This window comes from Pipistrellus kuhlii, unplaced genomic scaffold (genome assembly GCF_014108245.1).
Source record: "Pipistrellus kuhlii isolate mPipKuh1 unplaced genomic scaffold, mPipKuh1.p scaffold_m20_p_4, whole genome shotgun sequence".
In the NCBI taxonomy this organism is placed as follows: domain Eukaryota; kingdom Metazoa; phylum Chordata; class Mammalia; order Chiroptera; family Vespertilionidae; genus Pipistrellus; species Pipistrellus kuhlii.
The window spans coordinates 14,413,408-14,440,962 of NW_023425540.1; the positions used below are offsets into that span (position 1 = coordinate 14,413,408).

Genomic DNA, 27,555 nt, shown 5'->3' on the forward strand with positions numbered 1-27,555 from the left:
CACTTTGTGAAAACATAAACCTTTAAACTCTGACCAGAAATAATATTCAAGAGTCAATATGATTCAGCCTTTTATTGTTAGGTCAGAACAGATAAAGTACAGGGAGAAGCAGCAGCAAAAGGACTGTCATACAATCAGCTTCTGCTGGTTCTCAGGCAGGCCCCCTGTGCAGGAGACAATGCCTCAATCCACAGCGGACCCTTAGAACATCACTTGGGCCCTAAAGTGCATCTGCTTGGTGGCATTGTTCTTCATTCCCGTCTTCAGCAGCCATTTTGACTTCATCCTCTGGACATACTGCATGTCCCGTTTGTTCATAAGAGCTGCTCCTGTTGTCGGAAAGGAGATAAGAATGAAGCAAATGTCTGTTGTGATCAGAGAAAACCCAATCTTTGCAGAGAATATCAAAGGATTCTTATATTTAAAGAAAAGTTGCTAACTTGGAATATCTACACAGTGGGCCAGGGGATTATGTGTACCTCAGAATTCATTCATATATATATATATATATATATATATATATATATATATATATATGTAATCTACCTATCTTTCTCTCTGGGAGATGAACCACTTTAGTTTTTATAATCTGAAAAGGGTCTATAAGCCCATAAGCCCAAGTGCCATTGATCTAATGGGACAGAGAAAAGCAGAGACTATAAATCGAGTCAGATAACTGAGAAGCATAAGATAAAATCAGTGTCTGCTAGATTTAAGTGGCCCAGGACACTGAGGGCTTTCCAATCAGTGTGATGCACTTTAGGGCCTCAGACTGAGTCACAGTCTCCTGCACAGGTGTCCTCCTTGCCTGAGAACCAGAGGAAGCTGACTGATGACAGAGCCTTCCTGCTGCTACTTTTCCCTATACTTCATCTGTTCTGACCTAAAGATAAAAGCTCACAGGTGGCCACAGTAAAGGAAACCGAGTGTATATAAACATAGTGGCCTTGAAATTGGATTTTGGTTGGACATAGCTCCCCAGGCCATTAAAAAAGAGCTCTCCTCTTATCATCTCACAGTCCTCTAGTGGGTGGATGTTTTCCCAGAAGAACTAAGGACAGAGCTCATACAGCAGACACATCATAATACCCTTAAATAATTTCATAATGATGATGCATCAAAGACCAACAATTTCAGTAGCCTGCTTTATTGCTTGACTCAGTATTACTGTTTTCAATGGGAAAGTTACATAAAGGAGTGATGGCTAGTCTTAATTATGTTCATATACTATAGCACTCATGCATTATGATAATCAACCTGCACAACTCTACAAGGTAGGTCCTATTATTATCACCACCATTTCATAAATGAAAAAAAGGTGTGAATTAAATTACTCATGCTCATCATATAAGACCCTGCAAGTACATCAGATAGGACTCCACTTTTGCCACAAAGATACTACTTAATTCTTCTGGATAATCTCCAGGGTTTTTTCAACGTTTGGTGATTACTATCATAATTCTTTTTTTGGTAATTATTATCTTCTGAAAAAGTTAATGGTGTTGATGCAGTTTTAGAAAGTTACAGGAATATGAAGTTTTTAAGTCACAGAACTTGGGGTTTATTGCATAAACAAACCAAGCGGTAAAGGAAGCCAAAGAGCCAAGAGGCTAAGTTTCCCCTAGAAAGGATCCGCAAAGATGACATATATGGAAGCGACTTCTCCCCAGCCCTGCTGTAAAACGAGTGCATGGGCTGGTCTGTGGCTGTTCACACCGACATACCTGTGCTGCCAGTCCATCCCAGGGCTCTGTACTGCTGGAGTACCCGGCCCACGGCCTTCTGGTTCTTGGCAACTGTCACAGCTCTTGACAAGCCAAATCGCTGTTTGTAGTATCTCATCAAGGAGCGATGGCCCACTCTGGCACCTGTTTTTCAGAGGAGCAATATTTAAACACTGAGGTGGGTAGTTTTCCAAGACACAGCTACAAAGAAAGGGCTTTCCAAATCAGATTCTACAGGGTATCAAGGTGGAAAATGGGAGTGCCAGAGAGACAGTTCTAGTTGTTGAAAAATATGAAGCAGCATATTGAAAAATGAAAGAAAACAAAAAAGCAGTGAGATTTTTTTAAAAGAGAATGGTAATTTTTAACTGAAGCATTCAGTATCTTATATTTATGTACAATATTCCTACCTAGAAATTCACATAGCAATACCTACTAATACAGATAATAGAGCCTTAAGTCACAGTGGTCAGCAAACTCATTAGTCAACAGAGTCAAATATCAACAGTACAACGATCGAAACTTCTTTTGAGAGCCAAATTTTTAAAACTTAAACTTCTTCTAATGCCACTTCTTCAAAATAGACTTGCCCAGGCCGTGGTATTTTGTAGAAGAGCCACACTCAAGAGGCTACATGAGGCTTGCGAGCTGCAGTTTGCCAACCACAGCCTTAGGAGATAGGGGACTTTCACTTTTTTTTAATATATATAGAAGATTGAGCCCAGAGAATTATTTTAATGTTTAGGCCTACAAGCCACAGTTGGGCTAGAACAGAAATCAACCCACCTTCCTTTGCTTAAATTCTCTACAGCAGTTGTTCTCAGAAAGGGGTGATTCTACCTCAGGACACTTGAATTATCTGGCCCAAAATGTCAATAGGATATAATAAGTCAATATACTTATATTCTTAATCAACATTTGGAAATACATTTTTATTGAAGTTTGCCTTTTAAAAACATCATTGAAAAGGTTTCATTTCCAAAAGCTAGCAGAATGAATAAAAACATGCAGTGGTTAGAGCCACCCAGCCCTGTGTCAATGACAGTGAGCACCTGACCTTAAGCACCAAGTATAACATGCTGAGAACAGCTCAATTTGAAGGCCTCATCAAAGAAAATTATTTTTAGAACATACTGACTGCTCAATATATAACAGATGGGTTATGTCTGAGTTATGGTGAAGTCACAATCTGTCTATCCATCCATCCATCCATCACCACAGCAATAACCACTTACAGAACTGTCCACTCCTGCCTAACAAGTAACCCAACAACTGGCGACATTAGATTGTGGGGGGGAAAGTACCTCCAACAGTAATTTTCTTAAGATTATCTAGTTATCTCTTGTGGACCCACCGACAGTTTCATCTGATTAGTCAGCAGCTCACTTGATATGTTTTTCATAGCAACTTAATCCACAGAAACTGAAGAGCAAATACCTCAAGCAGAGGAGCCAAACCAGCTTTCAGAATTATGCCACAGTGCCCTCTACTGGCTACTTTTCGTCATAGCTACTTGATCTGCAGAAACTACATTACTGGCATTAAGAATATTGTTCCCCACAGTACAGACAGAATTCAAACTCTAAACTTCTCCCTACAACAGAAATAGTAACATTGGTTGCTGTTAATCAGATACACGCATGTCAGGCTACCATTTGGAAGTCTGATCAATATAAGGAAACAGGAATCACTTCAAAAAGTAAGAATACTGTCAAGATGAACAAGAAAAACTTAGATTGGGCCCCAAAGAGTTGATCAATAGAAGAAGTCTACATATTTGAAAAGAAATGCCTGACAAAGCATTCTGACCAGACAGAAGAGAAGCAAGCAAAAACAGTGAACCAGTTTAAACAAAAAGCCAACACAGAGCTCACTGGCAACCTTCAGAGTGCCACAAACCTGAGAACACAAATATGCATTTTAGGTTTTATGTTCTTTTCCCATCAATATGGAAAAAATGGGTGGAAACATGCAGCTCCAATAGTCTCTCTGGCATTAAGCTATTTATTTATTTTTACTTTTTAAATATATATATTTTTATTGATTTCAGAGAGGAAGGAAGAGGGAGAGAAAGATAGAAACATCAATGATGAAAGAGAATCATGGACCGGCTGCCTCCTGCATGCCCCACACTGAGGGGGAGAGGGGGGTCAGACTGCAACCCCGGGATCCTTCAGTCCGAAGGCTGACATTCTATCCACTTAGCCAAATCAGCCAGGCTAAGCTACTTATTTTTGACAAATGCACATACCAGATGGTAGAATCAGCTCCATGGTTTCATCATCATAATCCAAGGTCTTTTCTGAGGGCAACTCCTCGGTCTCATCAGGCTCCTCCCTTCCCTTATGATCTGGGTAGCTACTCCTGGAAACAGTGAAAGGCATTAATAAATAGATTAATACCTCAAATTTAACTAAATACATAAATTGCATTTGCAAATGTGGCAAATCCACTAAGCTACCCAAAAGGTACAGAGTTGTAGGGTCTATAGACAGAAAACAACTTTTTAACACTTTCTGTGAAGTAAAAGTGCACCAATGACTTATGAACTCAAAACAGATCATAGAACTAGAAAGCACAAAACTACAAAACTCCTAGAAGATAACAGAGGAAAAATCTAGATAACTTGGGGTTTTGTAATAACCATTTTTAGGTATCACAACAAAGGCATGATCCATGAAGGAAAAAAGTTGATAAACTGGACTACATTAAAATTAAAAACATCTATTCTGTGAAAAGAAATTATCAAGAGAATTAAAATATAAGCCACAGACAAAAGAAAATATTTTCAGAAGATACATCTGAAAAAATACTGTTATCCAAAATATTTTTTAAAAAAACTTTTAAAACTCAATAAGAAAACAAACACCCAATTATAAAATGGGCCAAAGATCCTACAGACACCTCACTAAGAGGATATACAGCTGGCAAATAAGTGGTAAAAAGATGTGCCAAGTCATATTATCAGGACAGTGAAAATTCAAACAATGAGATGCTTAAATTTGGCCACACTCCAAATGCTGACAACACCCATGTTGATGAGATTGTGGAGCAACAGAAATTCTCATTCAATGCTGGGGGAATGAAAAATGGTATGGTATAGCAACTTTGGAAGACAGTTTGGCAGCTTTTTACAAAACTACTGGCATATGGTAATTCATTGACATACGGTAATTCTCTACCATATGGTCCAGAAATTTTGCTACTTGGTATATCTGCAAAAGAGCTAAAAACTACTGTCAACACAAAAATCTACACGTGGATAATTTTAGCAGCTTTATTCATAATTGCTAAAACTTGAAAGTAACTAAAATGTCCTTCCTTAGGTGAATGGATAAACTGTGGTACATACAGACAATGGAATACTATTCAAGACCAAAAAGAAATGAGCTGTCAAGCAGAAAAGACATGGAAGAACCTTAAATGCCTATTAGTAAGTGAAACAAGCCAGTGTGAAAAGGCTACTGAATGATTCAAACTACATGAAGTTATAGAAATAGCAAATCTATGGAGTACATAAAGATCAGTGGTTTCTGAGTGGAAGGTGGAGGAAGGGAACATACAGGATTTTTAGGGCAATGAAACTACTCTGCATCATAATATAATGGTGGATATCTGTCATACATCTGATTAGTGCAGAATACCAGAGTGAACTCTAATGCAAACTATGGACTTGAATAATGATGAGTCAGTGTAGGTTCATCAATTTTAACAAATGTACAATAAGTGGAAGGTGTTGATAACCAGGAAGGCCATGCACGTGTGGGGGCAGGAGGTATATGAAAAATCTCTCTTCCTGCTGCTCAGTTTTGCTATGAACCTAAAATTGTACTAAAAAAAACAATGAGCAAATTGCTTATAATTGATTTTTTTTACCTATTTGTTTCTCCCTAGGAAGGTAGCCAGAGAGGGAGAGAATGTAGAGCTAGAAATGCAGCTATCATCAACTTAGCCATCTCCAAATATAAAAGGCTAGGTGACCAACCGTTCATCCATCCTACCAGCTGGTACCTATGATGTGCACTCACAATTTAAAAATAAACGCTGACTCATGCATGCACAATACATATAAAGCTCTTGTTGGTGCCAATCATACACGTTTGTTTTGATTTGTCATTGTCGATCTTGAACTTCTATATAAAGGGTGAATATCAATATTAAAATTTTTCTTCTAATTAATTTCCTTTCAATGTGCACCAGGCCACTAATATTATAACTATGTATGGTGTCAGATGGTACTAGACTTATTGGGGTAATCACGTTCTAAGTTATATAAATGTCTAATCACTATGTTGCACACCTGAAACTAATATAATATTGTATGTCAACAGTAATTGAAAAAAAAAATTTTCTTTAAATTCTAGAACAAAGCTGTCCAATAGACTTCTGGGATATAAAAATTCTATGTTTGAAATCAGTATGCTATTAAGCACTGAGCTTTGACATGTAGTTGCACAACCACATGTCAAACTAATTTTTAAAAATTTAATTTCTAATTAACTTAAATAGCCACATGAGTACACTTAGTAATTACCATATTGGTGGAGTTCTAGAAGACTTTCTGTGTGCCTAAAAATGTTCACAAACATATAGAAAGTAATTGGAGAAATGCACATAAAATGTTAATAGTAGACAGATAACCCAAAATAATAAGACAAAAGACTTGGTCAAATGCTTCACAAAGAGATATCTAAATGGCTAGTTAATATATAAAAGGAACTCAATTACAGTGGTCATCATCAGGGAAATGTAAATTAAACCTACAATGGGATACCACTATACAAAAATGACAAAAATACAAAGGTGACAAAAACGAAAAACTCTCCTTTACTATAAGAGAAATACAGAGGAAGATGCAAAATGACAACTGAGAAGATTAGGGCTTTTCTGAATACTTGATCATATGGAGTAAGCACACCTGGCATGGTAATTGTACACACCTGCCTGTGTAGCACACCCATGCTAGGTTGTCGGCATCTTGACACTAGGCATTAGCTGTTCAAGAGTGCCTACCATAGATTCAGTGCGTAGTATGTCAATTATACAAGTTTCTGGTAAAGGGTGAGCCACCTACGGGATCATCTCATCATCAAATGCACACAACTGGCCTATTTCAGCAACCACCTCAACCCCCTGAGGAGACAGCTTGTGCCTGAAGGACTCTCTGGGAAACCAAAATCTAATTCCTGTGCTTCTGGCTCATAAGGCTAACTGGCAAAGCTGAACACCTGATCATTGAACCGCCAAAAAGCCCCCGAGTTTTCAAGTCCAACAAATTCCAGTTTAGGGCCTGAGAACTTCTCTCTATCATATGTATGTGTTTAGTTTTGTTACACTCAGTTTCTTACCTACAAAACAAAGAGCGAATCACCTGCCATATAGAGATGTTATAAGAGTTATAAAGACTATATTGTATGGTGCCAGACACATATCAGGCACTGGCACTTCTAATACCACTTCAATGTTAAGACAATGACTTCACTTTGCTTCACATTACAAACCACAGACCTACCTAAAGTCATAGAAGTCTGCAAATTCCAAAGCAGCATCACCGTCTGTGAAGAGCTTACAGTGGCTCTTGTCATTCATGTGTGCTTGCACAGCTTCCGTGGAGTAAAAGGACTTCCCTTTCTCATTGCACCATAAGCAAATCTTCCCAACACCAACTTTCTCTCCTGACAAAATAATTTGAGGGGGGGAAATATGAAAAAAAGCTATGTGGCCAGATGCAATCTCACTGTGTATCTGCACAACTCAAAAAAACAAAAAGCAAACATGAACCAAATTTCTGATTTTCACAAAATAAACATGTTTTAGCAATTAAATCAAAGATCGATGAAAAACATAAAACTGATGTTTCCTTAAGACCTGCCCCCCAATTGTGTGCTATTTCCTCGTTAAAAGGAAAGCTATTGTACTTACCCAAATACTGAATCAGTCCCTTGAGATCCGAAAGATATTCTATATCAGGAATGAAGAAGCTATGGACTTTAGTCATATGAGCCACATTCTTCATGAGGGAGCTTGAATGGTGGGAACAAAATAAGCAGTCCTTTATAGAGATGGCACCAGGAGGGGCGCCTCCCCCGGCCTCCTCCTCCTCCGCATCCTGCTCCTCCAACTCGTCCATCGAGTCAGCATCTTCACATTCCATTTCTTCGTCAGAATCCATATCTTCCCAATCTTCAGGCCAGAGATTTGAAAAACAAGGTTAGTTTAAGACAAGTGGTGACCACAATGTAAGAAACCACACAAATATACAAGCATGAGGTGGTAGTGCTGACTTACCTCCCAGGACCACTCCTCTTTCAAGATCTCAATTTTAAATATTACTCTACCACAGGCCAATCTGTAAGGCTAAGAGATACCTTAACCTTTCTCTTCCAGCCCACAGTAAACTCCTTGAAGGAGTCATTTCGTCTTCCCTACTTTTATGTACACATACAACCAGCGTTAACAGGATGTGTGACGGGGGAAAGGAGAAATAAATAACTCAGCCAGGTTGCTGGCTCCAGCTCATTTCCGGTTAACTAGCTGGTTTTGGACCTCTCGTTTTATAGTGACAATCAACTAAATCAAGTGCAGATCCACCGTAACTAGAAACCCAAGAGAATGTTGTCCTTCTATGCAAAAGCCTCCTCATTCACAACAGAGAAGCCACCAATCCGTTCAGCAGGTGTTACTAAGGACATATTTTTCCCCCAGGGAAGGTTTCAGGCCTTGAATCTACAACAGTGAACCAAACAGACTGCTCCCCGCGGGGCTCCCTGGACAGACAAGCGACTTCAGGAAGCATCGAACCCGCTCCCATCACTTTCCTTTAAAGACGCCCCCACGCCCCCTCCGCCTAACCAATGTGGAAACCGCCTCTCTCCATTGCACCAGAAGCAAATCTTCCCAACACCCACACCCACACCCACACCCACACAGGGCCCTCACCGTCTCCGTCCAGCTCGCCCTCCTCACTCTCTTCCTCGCCCTGCTGCTTAGCCAGCTTCTTCGCCTGCCGTTCAAACCACTGTAACCGGGGAGGCTTCTCGGCCGGGTCGCGGTCGTCCGCCTCCCGTCCTCCTTCGGCCGCCGCCCCGGGCCCCCCGGGCTCCTTCCTGGGCGCGGGAGGGGCCTTCTTGGGAGACGGCTGGGCCTTGATGACCTGCTGGATGGCCGCGTTCATGGCATCCTTGTCCACGCCGTCCACGCCCAGCCCTTTCTCCAGGTTCTTCTCGTTCATCATCTCCACCCGGCGACTCACCGCCTTCCTCTCCAGCTCCACGTGCCGCCGGGACTTGAGGTGGTTCTCGTAGGCGTTCAGGCAGGCGAACTTCTTGCTGCAGACGGCGCAGTAGGTGGCCGTGCCCCGGCCCTCCTGCTCCGCCACGGCCCGCTGCGCCCGCACGCGCTCCTGGAAGCCCTCGGCGGTGACGGGGGCCATGTCGGCCACCTTCCGCTTCAGGTTGTAGCGGTGCCAGTCCGTCTTGTAGTGGGCCCGCTGCAGCTCGGGGTCGTCGAACGCCACCCGGCAGGTGATGCAGGTGTAGGTCGCCATCCCCAGGCGGGAAATAAGAGGCGACAGAGGCAGAAACAGAGCGAGCGGCCGGCCCGACCCCACGACGCGCTCGCACCGTAAGCTCGCCTCACCGACCGCGAAGAGGTGGAGGCAGCACAGACTTCCCCGACTGTATCTGAGGGGAAAGATGCCACAGAAAGGAAGTTTTTCCGGGATGGACCGGAAGTCCCGCCTATCGCCAGGGCCTCCTTCCAATGAGAAGCCAGGAAGGCGAGGGATGCCATTGGCTAACCGGGCCACGCCCAGTCGCCTGAGGCGGGCGTTGATTGGATTAGACTGGTGTGGATTGGATCAGCCTGGCGTTGATTGGTTCAGCCTGGTGTTGCTTGTAGGCGCAGAGGTGTGTTTTGATTGAATCCGGTTAGCTAGCTGGTTTTGGACCTCTCGTTTTATTGTGACAATCAACTAAATCAAGTGCAGATCATAAGCCTCTTAGAGCTAAGCCTTCCTTGATTTACTTGTCCTCCAGGTTTTGAGATAGAGGTGACGTGGTTCTGGCGATCGCTGGACGGAAGGGGGAGTGGGGTGCCCTGGGCGGCTCCCGGGCCTGGGAGGACCCCAAGGGTGGTCCTGCGCCCACGCGCGACGGTCCGGGCTTTTCGGAGGATCTCGTGGGCCGCCCCTGTCGCCAGGGGAATCGGTGAATCGGTGTCACGAAAGCAAGGTGTCCGTCCACCCTAGCTCTCACCGGCTCGGCTGGAGTCCAGGGAGGGACACTGGACACTCAGACCTGAGGCTGTGGGAATTCACAGGGAAAACCGCGGAGTCCAGGCCTGAGCCCGGTGTATAGGGCGAACCTTCAAGCGAAGTCCTGAATGAAAAGATGCCAGCTAGGATCAAAGAGCCAGCCGAGTCCCTGCCCAGCAGAAATCTAATCCAAAATCAAATCCAAAATCGCGTAGTAGTCAGGATTTTAAAAAACAAAAAGAAAGAGGTTAAGATTGATATGTTTTACTTAACCCAGTAGTATATCCACAATATTATCATCCAAAAGATTGAATGAAATTTTGCATTCGTGTGTCGGTACTAAATTTGGAACTCGAGTGTATTGGACAATGAACAGCACATCTCCATTCGGACTAGCCGCACTTCATGTGTGGCCTCAGATGAAGCCTCGCAGTTTATAGGAAACATGGATGTTAAAAGACTTAAGAGAGTGCTGAGACTCTTCTATACAGCCTAACTGAACCAGTCATCACAGTTACGTACTGAACCTTGCATCTTCAGAATCCAAGTGGCTCTTACCACCAAAGAAGATAAGAGATGTTTTTAAAAATCTAGATCAAGGCAACGTTGCCGTGTTACTCAGAACCCTCCAGGGGCTTCCCTTGATTCAGAATAAAATTCAAGCATCTTTCTACTATGATCTCTGAACTTTTGTGCCCCACCCCCCTCCCCAAATTCATATGTCAAAAGGAAACCTAATGTCCAAGCTGGTGATGTGGGGGGATGGGGGGGGGGGTTCAGGAGGTGAGTAGGCTCTGCCCTCATGATAGGGTTAGTGTTTTTTCAAAGATATCCAGGAGAGGATACAGTAAGAATCTGTGACAAGGAAGAGGTCCCTTACCAGACCATGCTGCCACCCTGATCATGGGCTTCCAGCTTCCAGAACTGTGAGAAATAAATTAGTTGTTTACAAGGCACCCAGCCTATGGCATTTTGTTATGGCAGCTTGAACAGACTAAGCTACTTTTTGTTCTAGGAAGTCCTATATGATCTGCCACCACCCTGACCCCCCTACCTCTGACCTCCTGCCACACCGCCTTTCCCACTCAGCTCACTTCTCTTCAGTCATACTGAAACTGTGCTGTTCTTCTAACTAGACTAAGCCAACATCTTTTGTTGGTACTAAGTCTTAGAAATCCTTTAAGTTCTGCTTGGAACATTCTTTTACTAGATTACTTCCTTCAAGGTTTCTGCCCAAATACCTTTACAAGAGAGGTCTATCCAAACCCTTTTATCAAATACTAGAGGCCCAGTGCATGAAATTCGTGCACTTGGGGTAGGGGGTAGGCGGGAGGTCCCCAGCCTGGCCTATGCCCTCTCACAGTGCAGGAGCCCCGTGATAGATCACCCCAAAGTGATAGTCCCTGCCCACCCATTTGGAGCTCCTTGGTGGATTGCCCCAAAGAGGTAGGTGGGGGCTGGGGGTCCCACCTCCATGCTGTATGGGGCCACAGGACCCCCAAACCTTGTTGTGTCCCACTGCTGTGGTGCACACGCAGCTTCCAGTCCCAGCCCACCTGTGTGCACCTGCTGGATACTCAGTCTTCTGGTGATGGATTGTGGGATTGTGACGGCATGAGGGCATCACAGCATGAGGGTGTGACAACCACCTAGGCCATTATTAGTATAGATAGTTCTTACCCCCAACTCTCAAGCATAACTTTTCTCTATAACACTGTATTATTTATTACTCTATGAAATTACCCAAAATCTTAGCAGCCTAAAACAATAAACTTTGATTAACTGAGTTTCTGTAAATCAGGAATGTAGGTGGCTTAGGGTGTTGCAAAATTATAATGAACATGTGGGCCAGGGCTGAAGTCATGTGAAGGTTTCACTGTGGCTGAAGGACACCTTGAAAAAATGGCTTGTTTACAGGCTGATAGCAAGAGGTTTGGGTTCCTCACAGAGTTGGGTGTTCTCATAACATGGCAATTGGCTTCCTCCAAAGAGAGCAAAGTGGAAGCCATAATGTTTTACGACCTGGTCTGGGAAGTCACTCAGTTTCCACAATGTGCTGTCGCTGTCGTGTGCTGTTTAGTGATGGGGGAAAGCTCTGAAAAATACAAGTTAGGCAGTTTTGTTATGTGAGCATCATAGAGTGCACGCACTTACACAAATCTAGATGGTATGGCCTATTACATACCTAGACTGTGTGGTGTAACCTGTTGCTTCCACTTTACAAGCCTGTACAGCAGGTTTCTGTACAAAACACGAGATTAAATAAAGTACAAGAGAAAAAGTAGAGAGAGACCAGAGTGAGTTGAGATATAGGACACTCAGTTGGTGTTGGAGAATTGGTGGTATGGAAAAAAAACAAACAAACAGTGGAGACAGATAGAATGGGAGAAAACCAGGCAAAGTAATTTTCATAAGAAAACCAGGCAAAGTAATTTTCATTTCTGCCTAAGGCAATAAATAACCATGCTTGAACAGAGGAATGACATAAAAGGAACAATGGTTTAGGAAAATCTGACAATTCTGCACTTTAAAAAAATTAAAGGAGAGAAAAATTTTAAAGAAAAAAATGATACAACCCAAATGTAGTCAACAGGAGATTTATGAGGCTGCTGCTGGCAGAACACAGCATACTGTTTCACAGCAAACTTTTTTTTTATAATTAGAGTACACACCAATAAAAAGTAAACACAAAAACCAGTGGCATAGGCTTTTATTATAACAAGTACGTACTGTATGTACTTTTTATATGACTGGCAGGTTTGCATCAGCGTCACCACAAATATGTGAGTAATGTGTTGTGTGTCACTAGGTGATAGGAATTTTTTAGCTCTATTATAATCTTATGGGACCACCCTCATAACTGTGGTCCATCATTGGCCAAAACGTGTTTATTGTGTACATGACTGTACTTACAAAGATTGACCTTATTTAATGTGGAGGGGTCTACAGGGCAGGAGTGGGGTATTTTGGGGACCATTTTGGGAAATTGGCTACCACTGGCACTTGCTGTTTGACTGTTTCCCAGTTTTAGCGTTGAAAGTCTAGTATCCCAGGACACCCCTCCACCTGGGCAAACCAGGATGGCATCATACTAGTAGTTACATCACCCACACTAGCCTGTAAGCTCTGTTGAGACAGGGACACCTTTCATTGCTGTACACTACAGTCGTGCTAGAGCTATACAGAGACTGTTCAGTATTTTCAAAAGAATTTTTTTAAAGTGCAAAATTAAGTCAGATTTTCCTAAACCATTGTTCCTTTTATGTCATTCCTCTGTTCAAGCATGGTTATTTGTTGCCCTTAGGCAGAAATGAAAATTACTTTGCCTGGTTTTCATAACCTTTCTCCCATTCTACCTGTCTCCACTGTTTGTTTGGTTTCTCCCCCCACCCCATACCACCAAGCAATTCTCCAACACCAACTGAGTGTCCTATATCTCAACTCACTCTGGTCACTCTCTACTTGGAGATACCACCATACCCCACGGCTCCCCATGCCCCCCTTCTCAGGTTTGATTAATTTGTTAGAACAGTTCACAGAACTCAGGAAGCCAGTTTACTTACTAGGTTACCAGTTTATTACAAAGGACAGTAAAGGATACAAATGGACAGCCAGATGAAGAGATACATGAGCCATGTCTGGAAGGGTTCTAAACATAGAAGATTTTATCCCTGTGGAGTTTGGGGTGCCCTACACTCTTGGCTAGAATACCTAGATGCTTTCCAAAAGTTGCCTCATTAACATAACAAAAGACACCTATATAGCTCTCTTCATTTTGGAAATTCCAAAGGTTTTAGGAGCTCTGGGCTAGGCATGTATATTTTTTATTATAAATCACATCACCTATCCTTTATGCTACTCATCTAGTTCTAAAAGAAGACAGCCCTACTTTCATTTTGGGATTTGTTATGAATGGTACACAATTAACTAATACCATAATGATGGGGTCATGCACAATGAAATATAAAGAGGCAATGGGGTCGTTACAATAGAGAAAGTTCATCCATTAGGGAGAACAGATGAGTTTTCATTAAGGAGTTGACCCATTCCAGATGGGTACTGAAAGAGGGGACTTGATCTGCAAGTATAAATATTGAGGACTTCATCTGCAAGTAGAAAAAGAAGAAAAACTGTGGAAGAAGGAAAATAAATGACATATTTAGAATATGTCATGTTTAGGTGAAGCATTGGATACAGTGAAAGAAGGGAAAATAAGACTAGAGAATACAAAGTTATCATTGGGTAAAGTGTTGAAATCTATAGAAATTTTTGCTTATTTTTCATTGGTAAACAGCAGGGAGGCAAAAGTATCTCAGTTTATTTGGGCATCAGGAATAGAACTGGGCCTTCAGTAGATCCAGCAGCAAAAGCTAGAATTGACTAGAAAAATACCAGAAAAGAGCAGGTCTGCAGCCTATAGCTCTGCGGTAAATGCAAGCCTAAAAGACCTTTGAGTTAAATTTTCCAGGTACTATGTTAATGTTTCTAATCTCTGCTGACAAATTATTTAAAAGGTGCATTACCAATTAATCATCCTACTGAAGAATTTAAACTGAGCCCGCCTATGACAAAAAAAAATTTTTTTTTAGACTTGTAAATATTGAAAAGTCCTGGATACTGTGACATAGACCCTGAGTTAGTTCACTCAATGACCGAGGTGCTGGTGTTCTGGTGCACACTGTAACTTTGGCAGCACCATGACAAGTGGTTCCTTTCTAGGCTAGTTGTTGTAATGTTGATTTTCAGTAATTAAAAAAATAAGGTCACCTTCAAGTCAATTTATATAGTAGTGATCACAATATTTGCTAGTTTCAGTTTACTACTTTTCACATTCCTATACTGCAGGGTTTCAATAGGAAAACTGTAAAGGAGTTAGGGTTGGTTGAAGTTACCTATCAGGGGTAACAAATATAGAAAACAAAACATTTAATAAGTGGTTTACAATTTCTATAAATTCTGTGGTCATAAGAAAAAATGTTAAGTATTGTGATTTTCAGTAAACAATTTCTCCCACCCCATCCTCACAGTTCAAGGGGCCACAGGCTAGGAGCTGTGTGCCCCAGTTATACGCAAGCATGTGCTGTGTAACTGAGCAACTTATCTAACCCTGTTCTTCTGAAAAAAACAAAAAACAAACTCTTAATGGTAGTCACAGAAATTACACACAATCCCAAGTGTCATTGTTTTCTGTGTATTAGGTCAAGGGTTGGCAAACTTTTCCTATAAAGGGCCAGATAGTAAATATTTTAGGCTTTGTAGCCTTATGTGCTCTGTCACAACTATTCAACTTTTCTGTGAAAGCATGAATGCCGCCATTAGCAGTATAGGAATGAGTGTGGCATGTTCTAATAAAACTTAATTTATGAATGGTGAATTTTGAATTTCATATTTTTCAAGTCATAAAATATTCTATTTAAAAATGTTTTTTAAAAATGCCTTAGCTGGTATTCCATACAAAAAGGTTGCAGGCCAGCTTTGGCCCACAGGCCATAGTTTTCCAACCCCAGTCTTAGACACTTTATCCTCATATCATATTAGGGGGGGGGTGTTATATGTTAATTTTATAGATAAAGGGAACAAGTACAGAGTTATTAGGTGACTAGAGTCCCACAGCCAGTAAGTGTCAGAACCATTAAAAATGATTAGTGAAGAATCTCACACATAGTCCAGAGTCAGCTGAAATAATACATTTTTGCAAAACTTTTCATCCTTTATTTCACAGCATTTATTGGGTTATGAGGCCAATAAAGTGGTAGGCCCATTGAAAGAAACAGAGTTTTCTTATAAGCAGGTACTTATTGACTGTTTTCTTATTTAAAAAGATGGTTTAGTTGAAACACAGGCTAGGGGGGGAGGCGGGGAGAGGGAATCACTATCTTGGTTTTATACAGCTTTTTTATCCCCTGAAAGTGTTTCAAATGCTTTTTTCCTCTCCCATTCATTCTCAAATCATCCCTATGAGAAAATAAAAATTAGTTTCCTAATTTATGTTGGGGAAATTGAGGTGGTGGTCTTAGGATGTTATGTGACTTTGACATTGTGAATTAGGACCATAATTTTAACATCAGAACCAAAGGCCTACTTCTGACATTCCATCCCAGCTGAAATGCTTTGGTGGAAATGGAGGAACAATGCATACAAAAATAGTTCAGGGATTTTTTAATTCCATCATGATCACAAATGACCTATGACAACAGTTTAACTTTTTTCAGAATAATTTCTACCTTATAACCAATATAGCTGGAGCAGTGTAAACTCTACATCAACTAAATTATATTTTTCTTAAATGTAGACTTGCCTCTGACCTAAAATCAGAAGTATGTTGGCATTTGCCACTTACAATATTTAAAGGAAAGTTGCTCTTATTTCAAATATTGGAGGGAGATGCCTAAAGCTGTTGAGGATGTTTTCCAATTGCAAAATCTTATACAAGTTTCTTTTCTTAAAAGACTACTAAGCTGGAGAGGGGCAATTTTTTTTAAAATTCACTTTTGAAGATTTTTAGGGTAGGAAAAAGCAAAGATGTTTCAGAATGAGAATATAAACACTACTTTAACCCTGGGTTGACCTTCCAAAGCAAACTTGACCTTCTTGGACTCTGCTTTGTTGTTTCAGATCAATATGCATGATCAATATATATTATTTTCATTGTTTTGCTCAACATTTTCTACTGGAAATGAGCAAAACATTTTTCTACAACTCTTCTATAATTAAAAAATAAATCCATGCTTCAGATTTTAATGACTGCATCAATCCTGATGGTAAGGGATATAGAGTGTGCCCCCCCCCCCCGCCCCCTTTACCAGATCAGCCACAGGGTTTACTGTTACTATATCTTAAAATCAGAAACAAGCTTATATATAATGTTCCCCCACCAAAAGACAAACAAACAAAAAAATCATAGACACACACAAAACAAAACCCCTCTGTTAGTTTGAATTAAGAGTACCATTATTGTATGTGTAAATTTGTGATCATATTCTCGAACAAATCACATTGAAGTGCCAGGTTCATAGGCAGACAGTGAAGATATGAGGTGAGAAAGCCACTGCCGATAGAGAGCTGACATTTCTTCTCCATAGTGCTGGTAACACCTTTTTCTACTCTCCCTTGTCCTCATTCCCTCCCCGTCCCAAAGACCCTTTTGATTTAAGTTAACAACATTTGATTCTAGTGCATTGTTCATACCATAAACTCTGAGTTTATCTTCTTGTGTAAGCTTGTCCACTGAATTGTAACACATTCTTTAATTATTTGGATTATTTAACTTCTTATTTCCCCCTCAATGAAGAAATTGAAATGACTTTCAATCTTTTTGACTTTATGGCCAAAAATATTTTTTAAATGAAGAAACATACATGTTAAAAAAAAAAAGGGGGGGGGGAGGGGGTGAATCCTAGTTGCCACTGGAAATATGTGACTGTATTTTTCTTCATGTCTAGAAACTCTTATTGAATAGAATTCAGGTATATTTCTCCCACACACACACAGTTCATAGATCTAACACCAAGTTTTCATTTGTACCAAAATGGGCAAGATAATGAAGGCACAGGCTCACTGTGTATCAATAAAGGACATCAAACACAGTCATGAGGCACTAATGACATATAAGCAGAGTCACTCACAAAAAGCAGGTGTTCAAAGTCTTCAGTAATTTCTCTCCCTTACACATTTGGCAAAATTCAGTCTAGATATTTTAATATCTCAGAAGGAAAAAAATAAATAAGAGCTGCTATATTAAAATGTCAGATTACTTATGATTAGCCTATCCTTTAGAAAATCAAATGAAGGGGTGTAGAGCACAGATTTCCTATATTCTTGGATTATCCTTCCTTTCTGAGGGTCTCAGATGTCTGTGTGCATTTGTGGCAATGCCAGCAGTACTGAAGATTGAAGGGACTGTTGGTATTGCTGGCATGGTCTCTCAACACTATTAAATGCTACATCGAAAAAACACAATTAGCTTGATTTCTGTTCTTTAGTCCTTTCTTAAAAACCTCCAACAAATTTGATTTTAAAAAGTTTAAAATAATGGAAAAACATATTCTAGCTTCCAAGTGAGAAACATTAAATATTTAGACTTCATTGGCAAATAAATACATATTAAAGCCAAGCAAGTTTTTCTCCTGTAGGAGAATTTATGCAGACTATAAAAACAGTTATTTTTCTCTACTGCTTATGACCACATCACTCACAGAACAGACCAGGAACTAGTTTCATGATTTTGAGAGAAGGTTTTTTCCCCATGACACAATATCAAAGATGAGGGCTTAACCTTGATCTGAGCAGGCAAAATAGCTCTGCACTCATGATATCTCTATTACAAATATATGATAATTGAACCACAAAACATAGCCCAATATCTGTTTACAGCGGTATACTTGATCTATAATTACTTGCTTTCTATGGGTTAATACCACCCATTGCGGGACTAGAGCTGACAGTCAATGGAGCATGCCATTTTTAAGTAAGCCTAAATCTACAACTGCAGAAATAACAATGGAAATGTACCAGCCTATCCAAAGGAATTAAATAATTTTAAGATTTTTTCCTAGGAAATTAATTCTGATATTTTCTTTCAAATCTTCAATTAAAGATGCCTCGACAATTTTTATCTTTTTACAACAAAACCCACCAAAAATATTTATGTTTCCCAATGTTAGGAACAAAGGGGGCTGATATAACATGTATTCCCAATTAGTTATTAATGTTTCAGTGAATTACAATAAACTGTTCTTGCATGCTTGAAAAATTAATTGCAGAGAAAATTGCAAGAAAAAGTAAGGAGTACTTATGGAAGTATCTCAATAATTTCATGTTTTCTTTTTGCTCTAAAAATAACCCCAAATATTCATGTCTGAAAACACAGTATGTATGTATATGTGTGTGTATATATATGTATGTGTACACACATACACGCATACATATACATACACATCAAGTTGACCCTTGAACAATGCAGGCGTTAGGGGCACCGACCCACTGCGCAGTCAAAAATCTGTGTATATCTTTGACTCGCCCCAAAATGTAACTACTAATAGCCTACCACTGATCAGATGCCTTACTGATAGCACAAACAGTTGATTAACATGTCTTGTTTATGTATTATATACTGTATTCTTACAAGAAAGTCGGCTAGAGAAACAAAATATCTAAGAAAATCATAAGGAAGAGAAAATACATTTATAGTATTTATTGACATAATCCTGCACAGTTCAAACCCATTTGTTCAAGGGTCAATTGTATATACATATTTTTTTTTCATTTCCATGCTTATTACATAAAAATAACTATCAGATAAGTCTATCTATCAGTATCAGCTGATATATATCCAATTAATTCACTGCAGAAGAGAAAATAAGACAAAATAATCTAAAGCAATGAGTAAAGCTCACAGTTCAAAAACATTTTTTTCCTTTTTTTTTTGTTTTGTTTTTTGCTTGTTTGAAATTTTTTGGTAGTTATCTGTGCTCTGTCATAAAGCCGATTCCAGACTAATGGCCTCCGAGTAGATTTGAAAGGAAGCCCGAAGACTTCTTAGTTTGCTGTGCCTCTGCTTCCTGGTCTTGTGAAAGTCCCAATTCACTCTCAATTTGATCGAGCTCTGACTGGTCAAGGAGTTCAAAGTCATCACCTTCTTCAGTGTCTGTGTCCTCTCCCGGGCTGGGTGCCGCCTGAGAAAGGGCTTGCTGCGCGCCCTCTAACTGGTCTTTGATGGCAGCAGTCACTGCAGCTGTGATGACGTCCCCAGCCAGGTTGCTCATCAGGTGAAAGGTTTGGTCACTGCTCAGAGGAAGGGTGAGACCAGTGGATGATGGCCTCTCTTTGCTGGGTCTGAGACCACTGTCCAACTGCTCCTTTTTTCCCTTGAGCTCTGCGGGCAAGCCGAGGCTTAATTCATCTTCATCGTTTGTTCCCATGCCATTTTCTAGAGATGGAAAATCTGAAAGGCCTCGAGAGAAAACTTCCTCACCAGGTCGGTCAAGATCTGCGAAAGGTACAACAGAAGTTCATGCTTAAGCACCATGATAAATCTGAAATGAGAGAGCTGTCTAAAAGATACTGATTTTAATCTGAACCCTCTGGGCAACCTTGGCCTTCATCTAGCCACCTGGTTCAGTTTAAGTAAACTTAACTACACATATCGGACCCCTCCCAAATCTGGGGCACCATCTCTCCATAACCACACAAATACTACACATCCCCCCCCATGTCTTTAACTTGCCTCATAAGCACAAAGCAGTGGACATAATCACTATTCGACCTAACATTAGCTTGAGGCTTTGACTAAAATTTAAATTTAAATGTTCACCATAACCAAATATTTCATCCTGCCCCTGGGGAGGAAATTAGCGTAAGCCATTGTGGACATGTATGATCACAGAATAAGAAAAACTTCAATTGGAGTTTGCATGGTATCTGGTATAGCAGATGGGGAATATTACCCAACCTCAGCATTTTCATCCAGGAAGATCAGAGTATCTGTAGTCTGTGTTTGTTTTAAATCAATTAATCAGAAGAAGCTATTGCTCCTTCTATTCCACATTCCACCTCAAAGCATATGGAAACATGTGGCTTTACATAAAAAATAGCTGCAGGCTTGATCCCTGATAGGGGGGGCGTGCAGGAGGCTGCTGATCCATGTTTCACTCTCTCACAGATGTTTCTCTCTCCCTCTCCCTTCCTCTATCTCTAAAAAAATCAATGAAAAAAATGTATTTTCAAAACAGTTCATACCATTTTAACCAAAACAGTGTCCTGAATACATGTAGGAACACTTGTAAAATTTGGTACATTTGAAAGCAAATGTTGTTGTTTATTTTAAAACTGACTTTGAAGAGTAACCTTGGAGTCAGCTTTGGATTTGGGGGACTTGGCCTCCAAATGCTCAGTCCCTGTGAATGAGGCTAGCCTCAGATATGTGGGATTGGTTTTTCTCTTCCCCTCCTCCCATTACCACTATGAACAAGGTCACCAGACATTGGAGAAGTTCATTTTGTTCACTGTCAATATTTATATGTTTTCTAAATAAAAGCAGATTTTGAATACTGGCTTTAGATTTGTTTCTCATACTCAAAAAATATTAGCTTTTGACATATAATTCAGATATTACCAAATTACCCTTTAAAGTGTACAACTCAGTGGTTTTTAATATATTCACAAAGCTGTACAACCATCACCACTATCTAATGCTAAAACATTTTCATGAATCCCAAAAGAAACTCATACAAAAAAAAAACACAAGAAGAAAGAAATCCATATGATTCCACTCACCATTCCCTCTTCCCCAGGCCCTGTATTAGCCACATATCTACTATCCATTTATATGGCTTTGTCACATAAATGGATTTATTCAATATATCTAGCCTTGTGAGTCTGGCTTCTTTCATTTTGCCTAAAGTGTTCACGATTCATCCATGTTGTAGCAAGTATTAATACTTCATTTCGATAGCCACATGACAGGCCATTGTATAGATACCATGTTTCCCCGAAAATAAGACATCCTCCGAAAATAAGACCTTGCGCATGGAAAGATAAGACATCCCCTGAAAATAAGACCTAGCGCAATTTTGGGAGAAAAAATTAATATAAGACACTGTCTTATTTTCGGGGAAACAGGGTATATACCCTATTTTGGTTAGCCATTCAGCAGTAGACAGAGTTAAATATTTCTGCATGCACTCAGAAAAACAAAAAAGAGAGAGAGAAATGTGAGCATACCGTCAGAAGTGTCTGTCTGTGGAGTGTATCCTTCTGAAAGGTTGAAGGTCCCATTGTCAGTCCAGGAGACCTCGGAGACGTCTGTGTCGGACACAGACAACTCTTTGGCAGCCACCGTGAGGCTAATCTGTGTTAATATAAATACCAGTGGCACATTCTAAACTTCTGTGGCAAATCTTTTGAAAACTCCATACTACCACCAAAAATGTCAGACTAATAAAAACCAGGTGAGTATTTTTCCTTTCATAATTGTTCAATCATCTTAGAGAAATAGGAGGAATCGATTGGGAAAATCATTCTGGCTTTAAATCAATTTACAGTCAAACTACATAGGAACAAATGGAAAAACTAAACAAAAAAAAATACCTTAGGACAAAGAGCTGAAAAGTCTAATTCACTGTCATCTTTGTGACTTTTTTCTTTGTCTGCTTCTGTTGAGAAAAAATTAGGGAGCTTTCAGTTTCCTGGCCAGCTTAGACATAGATGTATTTTATCCAATACATTTCCTTACTCACATTCCTCATTTTCTCCAACGCTTCTACGGAATTAAGTGTTTGCACGTAACAGGCTTCACTTATTTGCAGAGGTCTGATTTCCAAGGGGAATGGTCCATATCAGCGTTCTCACAGTGTGGTCTCTGAACCAGCAGCATCAGCACCACTGGGAACTTGTTAGAAATGCAAGTTCTCAGCCCTTACCCTAGATCAGTGGTCAGCAAACTGCGGCTCACGAGCCACATGCTGCTCTTTGGCCCCTTGAGTATGGTTCTTCCACAAAATACCACTTGGGGGCGAGCACCTACAGTGCGATTGAAACTTCAAGGCCCATGCACAGAAGTTGGTTTTCGGCTCTCAAAAGAAATTTCAATCATTGTACTGTTGATATTTGGCTCTGTTAACTAATGAGTTTGCTGACCACTGACCTAGATCAACTGAATCAGAAACTCTAGCAGCTGGCCCAGCAATCTCTGCTTTAATAAGCCTTTTTATGAAAAGGCAGTTGTGATGCGTGCTATAGTTTGAGAACGTATAAGGTCACAGGACAAGTTAAAAAGGGAAAATTGATGACACTGATTTTTCCTCTATGTATTTTATTTCCCTTCCCATTCTTTTGATTCCTCTTCTATGGTTCCCACATTCTTAGTCCTACCTGTCATTTTTTATTTGCAATAGCTCACCCCAAAACAAAGCAAATTAAAGAAAGTAAATCATAAATAGCAAATATGGAATGGTTGAATTATTTTCTCCCTCTCTGAAATTTAATTAGAAAGTCCATTTATTGTATGTTTCAGAAGATAATAAAAATCTAACTAAATAGGAAAGGTTATGTTACTTTGGGGAGGGGAGTGAGCTTCTGTAATAATATGCTGTAAAAGGCAAACACCCTGAAATGTACGGAAGGTGATTTCATAATCAATAGCCCACTGATGTCTCATTTCATGTGTGGAATCTGAAAGTCAAACTTTACCTACCAGATCTCTCGCGTTTTTTCTGGTTAATATATTCTCCAATTCCAAAATCTAGTTTCAGCAGAACTGACTTGATTTTGCTGTATAGTTTTTGTCCCATATCATTACATTTAAACAGTGGACACAAAAATGCACACAGTACTGAAATATAAGAAGGAAGAGAGTGTGGGTAAGATGATCTTCATTTCAAAAGGCTACATCTTTGTATTTCACAAAAATATTTCAATTCCCCTTACTGACAAACAGAATGTTGTTGTTATTTTCCTTAGGGAAATGCTTCTGTGAAATAAGTATATAATTTCAATTCTTCTCCCTGAAATAACAACATTCATTCCTACATGCATGCGCATTGACACACACGTTTATAGTCATTGTTTTCAAAGACTTACAATCGGATCAACTCTCTCCCTTCAATCCTTTACCCTCAAATTTATACAAGGATTCCATGCTTTCCAGCTAACAGTCCTGGGTTAAAAATTTTCTACTTATTTATTAAATGCAACTGCACCATGGGAAAATTATTATCTACTTGCCTCTTTTCAGACATATTGTGATAATGTTATTTCAGGGCTGTTGAGAAGGGTAAATAAATCAAATACAACCCATCTGAATAATGCCTGGCCCATATCAGACTCCCCTTCTCTGCTCTCTTCTCCTCTACCTGCTGAACAAGGCAGATGAGAGGCAGACAATCTACAAGAATTCTATTTGGGAGAATGGATTTGAGCTCGGACCATGTGCCATCTGTGGTATGCATTGGGAAAACAAACAAAAAAATGAAGGTTGTATTGCCTTCCCTGATGTTTATTTCTTTGTTGTTGTTAGGAAATGTGCCTATTTACCTTTTAAATAGGACATGCAAACTCAAATACCTCTAGCAGCCAAGGTGGTATGTAAAAATTTTAAAAGCTGGTGTGAGAAAAATAGGCAAGTATGAGAGTGAATTAAGTGGAGCATGCCCACACCACCTAAGTGTGGTATCACTAAATCAGATTTTTCAGGAGAAGCAGGAAATTTACATTTTTTGCAGCATTTTTAAATTATAATTGATGCACAGTAAATTACACATATTTAAAGTGTACAATTTGATAAGTTTTGAGCCAGGCATACAACTAAGGAACCATCACCACAATTAAGAAAGTGAACATATCTACTATCATCCAGTTTCCACATGTGTCTATTAACCCTTTCCTCCTGCCTATCCCTGACCTCTCCTACCTCACCCTCAGGCAACCATTGGTCAGCTTTATCACTAAAAATTAGTTTGTATGGTGCATAAATAAAATCACACATTATATACTCTTTAAAAAAAACCAGACTACTCCCACTCAATTATTTTGAGATTTATCCAGATTGCTGCACATATTGATGTTTTTCATGCTGAATAAAAACCCATTGTATGGACATACCACAATTTGTTTTTCTATATATCTATTGATGGTCACATATGAATTGTGTTTCATTTTTGGCTACTACATATAAAGCTGCTATGAACATTCATTCATGAGTCTTTCTGTGGAAAAATGCTTTCATTTTTCTTGGGTAAACACCTAGCTATGAAATGGGATATAAAGTAGTTCTTAAGAAACTGCCAAACTTGTTATCCAAAGTGGTTGTACTATTCTACTTACCCACCAACAGTATGTGAGAATTCCAGTTGCTCCATATCCTTGCTAATGCTTGATATGATCAGCATTTTTAATTTTAGCCATTCTGGTGTAATGGTATCTCATTGTGGTTTAACTATTTTTTGAGCCACAGAACATGCACAAGGGCAAAGGTATTCGTGTGTCTGTGGGGGTAGGGAGTATACTTATTTATAGCTTTAAGACATAATTTAAAGTAACATTAATTACTTATAATCCTGCCTTTTGGCAACTATTCTTCCAATTTTAAAATATAAACAAATTTCGAGGAAAAGGAGAAACTTTGGACAGATGAAATTAAAGAACAATCAACTTGCTTTATAATTAAGAACTCATCCCTCCTCTTCCAAACTATGGATGGTCTTGTTGACCGTTAAATGATACCACGTGCACCACATACACTAGCCAAATGTTCTGCTATACTTACAGAGTAGGTAGCTGAGTATAACCCCAGGAATGTAACTTCCCAAGATCATAAAAAATGTGCACACACTGCAGACCAGGAGACAAAACTAGAAATCAGAGAAATAAAACATGCCGGTTATGCATAATACCAGGACATTTCAGAGTGCAGGATACACACACAATTATTTTTCTATATCTGATCTTTTAAACATGGTAAAGCCTTTTCAGTGTTCTATTGCCCTTAGTTCTAACTAATGACTACAGCATTCAACCAGCCTTACTCCATTTTCACACTTGGTAATAATCATTCTGACGTTCCAGAAGGTAATTTCTGGCTCAGGGCACAATGTCTCCCATTAATCATGCCTGTGGCTTTTAGTGCTGCCAGATGCCAGACAACTGAAGATTTATATGCTTCCAGAAATTTCTCTTACTCAGGATCACCCACTGGATATAAAGCAGCTTAGGAGCTAAATCTGAAAGTTCAAACCACTTCTATAAGCAAAACATGTTACAGAAATTAGAGGCATTTCTCTAAACATAACAGGAATTTGCACAGCTGATAAGCTGCTGGGATAACTCTACTGGCCATTGTCATCAACCTCCATAACTATAGCAAATTGATTCACTTCTACATCACTTAGAAACCAGCTGTGAATGAAATGAAATTCCCACAGTGAAACATGATTATTTTCCTTCCATCATTCATAACTCTCCCAAAAAATCTTGGTTGTTTTTAGAAATTTAAACATAAAGATAGAAAAATTATTCCATAATTTTTCTCACATATTTTCCACACTCTAATCTTAAAAATAAATTATCTTGCCCGACTGGTGTGGCTCAATGTTTGAATGTTGACCTTTGAACCAGAAAGTCATAGGTTCGATTCCCAATTAGGGTACATGCCTGGGGTTGCCAGCTCAATCCCCAGTATGGGTGTGCAGAAGGCAACTGATCGATGATTCTCCCTCATCATTGATGTTTCTCTATCTCCCTCTTCCTTCTTCTCTGAAATCAATAAAAATATAATATTTAAAAAATAAAACATCTTACTTCTTTTGCTTCATCTTTAAATTATGGCATTAAACTGATAAACAAGGAAAATAAAGAAATTTTATTTTATTATGTTTTAAATATTTTATTGATTTTTTGCAGAGAGGAAGGGAGAGGGATAGAGAGCTAGAAACATCGATGAGAGAAGAACATCGACCAGCTGCCTCCTGCACACCCCCTACTGGGGATGTGCCCGCAACCAATGTACATGCCCTTGACCGGAATCGAACCTGGGACCTCTCAGACCGCAAGCCGACGCTCTTTCCACTGAGCCAAACCAGTTTCGGCAAAAATAAGAAAATTTTAAAAGACATGTGAATATAGTATTCGTAACTGATTAAGTGGAAGAGCAAGGAGGTTTTCTAATCAGATTATCTTTGATTTCTTATTCCTTGGCACAAGGTTAATTAAGTCAAAAGGAGAATTAATGAACTTTCAGAACTAAATTAACAGTTATTTCTGAAATATTAGGGGCCCTTGAAGAATATGATATTCTAGTAGTAAAATGGAAGAGGAAAACCCTTAAAATTCTAAAGAACAAACGAGTCAAGAGCATTAGTAAATTTAGAATTCACTTTGGGGAAGGGATTTCATATTATCCTCTAAATCTGTAGGACCATCCTCCTAAGCTAAGTGACTTGGGTCCCAATGAAGCTTTAAGTTCAGAATCTCCTAAAAATGTTTAATAGTTTTAGTAAAATAGGCATAAAAATGAATCCCACAATCACTATATAGATATCTATTCTAAAAATCACCTTCAGTGATTCTTTAAAATCCATTCATATACCACCTTGCTACTTTAATATGCTCAAAATGTGTCCCAGCGTAGCTGTACTATTTAGTACTAGGCATTGAAGTCAAGAGAGTGCCTGTACATGGTACAACGAGAGGGATTGCAAATGTCGACATTCCTAGGCTCTTCCTTCCAACTACAGGTGGGCGTTGGAGCAACCTGAACATGACAACCTGAACATGACACTGGAAGGGAAAGGGCCCATGGTGGTTCTGCACCTCACCCTTGCTATCAGGATCACAGCTGAAGCTGCCTCTGCACACACTCACGCAGGCATGTGAACTTCTCCATGTAATCCCTTCAGACCGCTTACAATTCTTCTCATAGGTTTTCAACTTACTTTTAAAAATACTCATTCCACGTATATAATCACTATAATTTTTTTTGCCAAGGTTTTAAAATAAATAACATAAGAAACTCCACTTTTTAGATTAAAAGAGAGACCCAATTATCTCCCCAAAACCCTCCAAATGACTAAGAGTTCATTTCAT

The 27,555-nt window shown here is 39.6% G+C and overlaps 2 protein-coding genes across 5 annotated transcripts in view; both read right to left on the reverse strand.

The window, feature by feature from the left end:
- Positions 1–57: 57 nt before the first annotated feature.
- On the reverse strand, positions 58–9,433 carry ZNF622 (zinc finger protein 622). Of its 3 annotated transcripts, none has more exons than XM_036411245.2 (6): positions 8,664–9,431; positions 7,647–7,907; positions 7,237–7,399; positions 3,976–4,088; positions 1,725–1,868; positions 58–329 (listed from the first exon to the last, which is right to left on the reverse strand). In XM_036411245.2, exons 1-6 carry the CDS (start codon positions 9,268–9,270, stop codon positions 202–204), a joined length of 1,416 nt encoding a protein of 471 aa, XP_036267138.1. In that variant the 5' UTR covers positions 9,271–9,431; the 3' UTR covers positions 58–201. The 3 variants fall into 3 exon arrangements, with proteins under 3 accessions (XP_036267138.1, XP_045427565.1, XP_045427566.1); XM_045571609.1 differs by having other exon boundaries at positions 7,647–7,910; XM_045571610.1 differs by lacking the exons at positions 58–329; positions 1,725–1,868 and adding an exon at positions 1,881–2,002 and having other exon boundaries at positions 7,647–7,910; positions 8,664–9,433.
- A 6,234-nt stretch (positions 9,434–15,667) lies between these two features.
- The window catches only part of RETREG1 (reticulophagy regulator 1), a 99,674-nt gene continuing 87,786 nt past the window's right edge, over positions 15,668–27,555 (reverse strand). For both annotated transcript variants that reach the window (XM_036411243.2, XM_036411244.2), the window contains 5 exons: positions 25,241–25,325; positions 23,171–23,308; positions 22,066–22,130; positions 21,700–21,826; positions 15,668–19,966 (listed from right to left, as the gene is read on the reverse strand). In XM_036411243.2, coding sequence (XP_036267136.1) covers positions 19,473–19,966; positions 21,700–21,826; positions 22,066–22,130; positions 23,171–23,308; positions 25,241–25,325 — 909 coding nt within the window. In that variant the 3' untranslated portion in view covers positions 15,668–19,472. The remainder of the gene's footprint in view (positions 19,967–21,699; positions 21,827–22,065; positions 22,131–23,170; positions 23,309–25,240; positions 25,326–27,555) is intronic.

What these genes read in the sequence shown, in the direction of transcription:
- ZNF622 (XM_045571609.1), bottom strand. Translation starts at nt 9,270, where the DNA reads ATGGCGACCTACACCTGCATCACCTGCCGGGTGGCGTTCGACGACCCC. An exon ending in GGGCGAGCTGGACGGAGACG is followed by an intron (nt 7,911 to 8,663) that starts GTGAGGGCCCTG and finishes ATCTCTGGCCTG; the next exon opens with AAGATTGGGAAGATATGGAT. An exon ending in GGGACTGATTCAGTATTTGG is followed by an intron (nt 7,400 to 7,646) that starts GTAAGTACAATA and finishes TTATTTTGTCAG; the next exon opens with GAGAGAAAGTTGGTGTTGGG.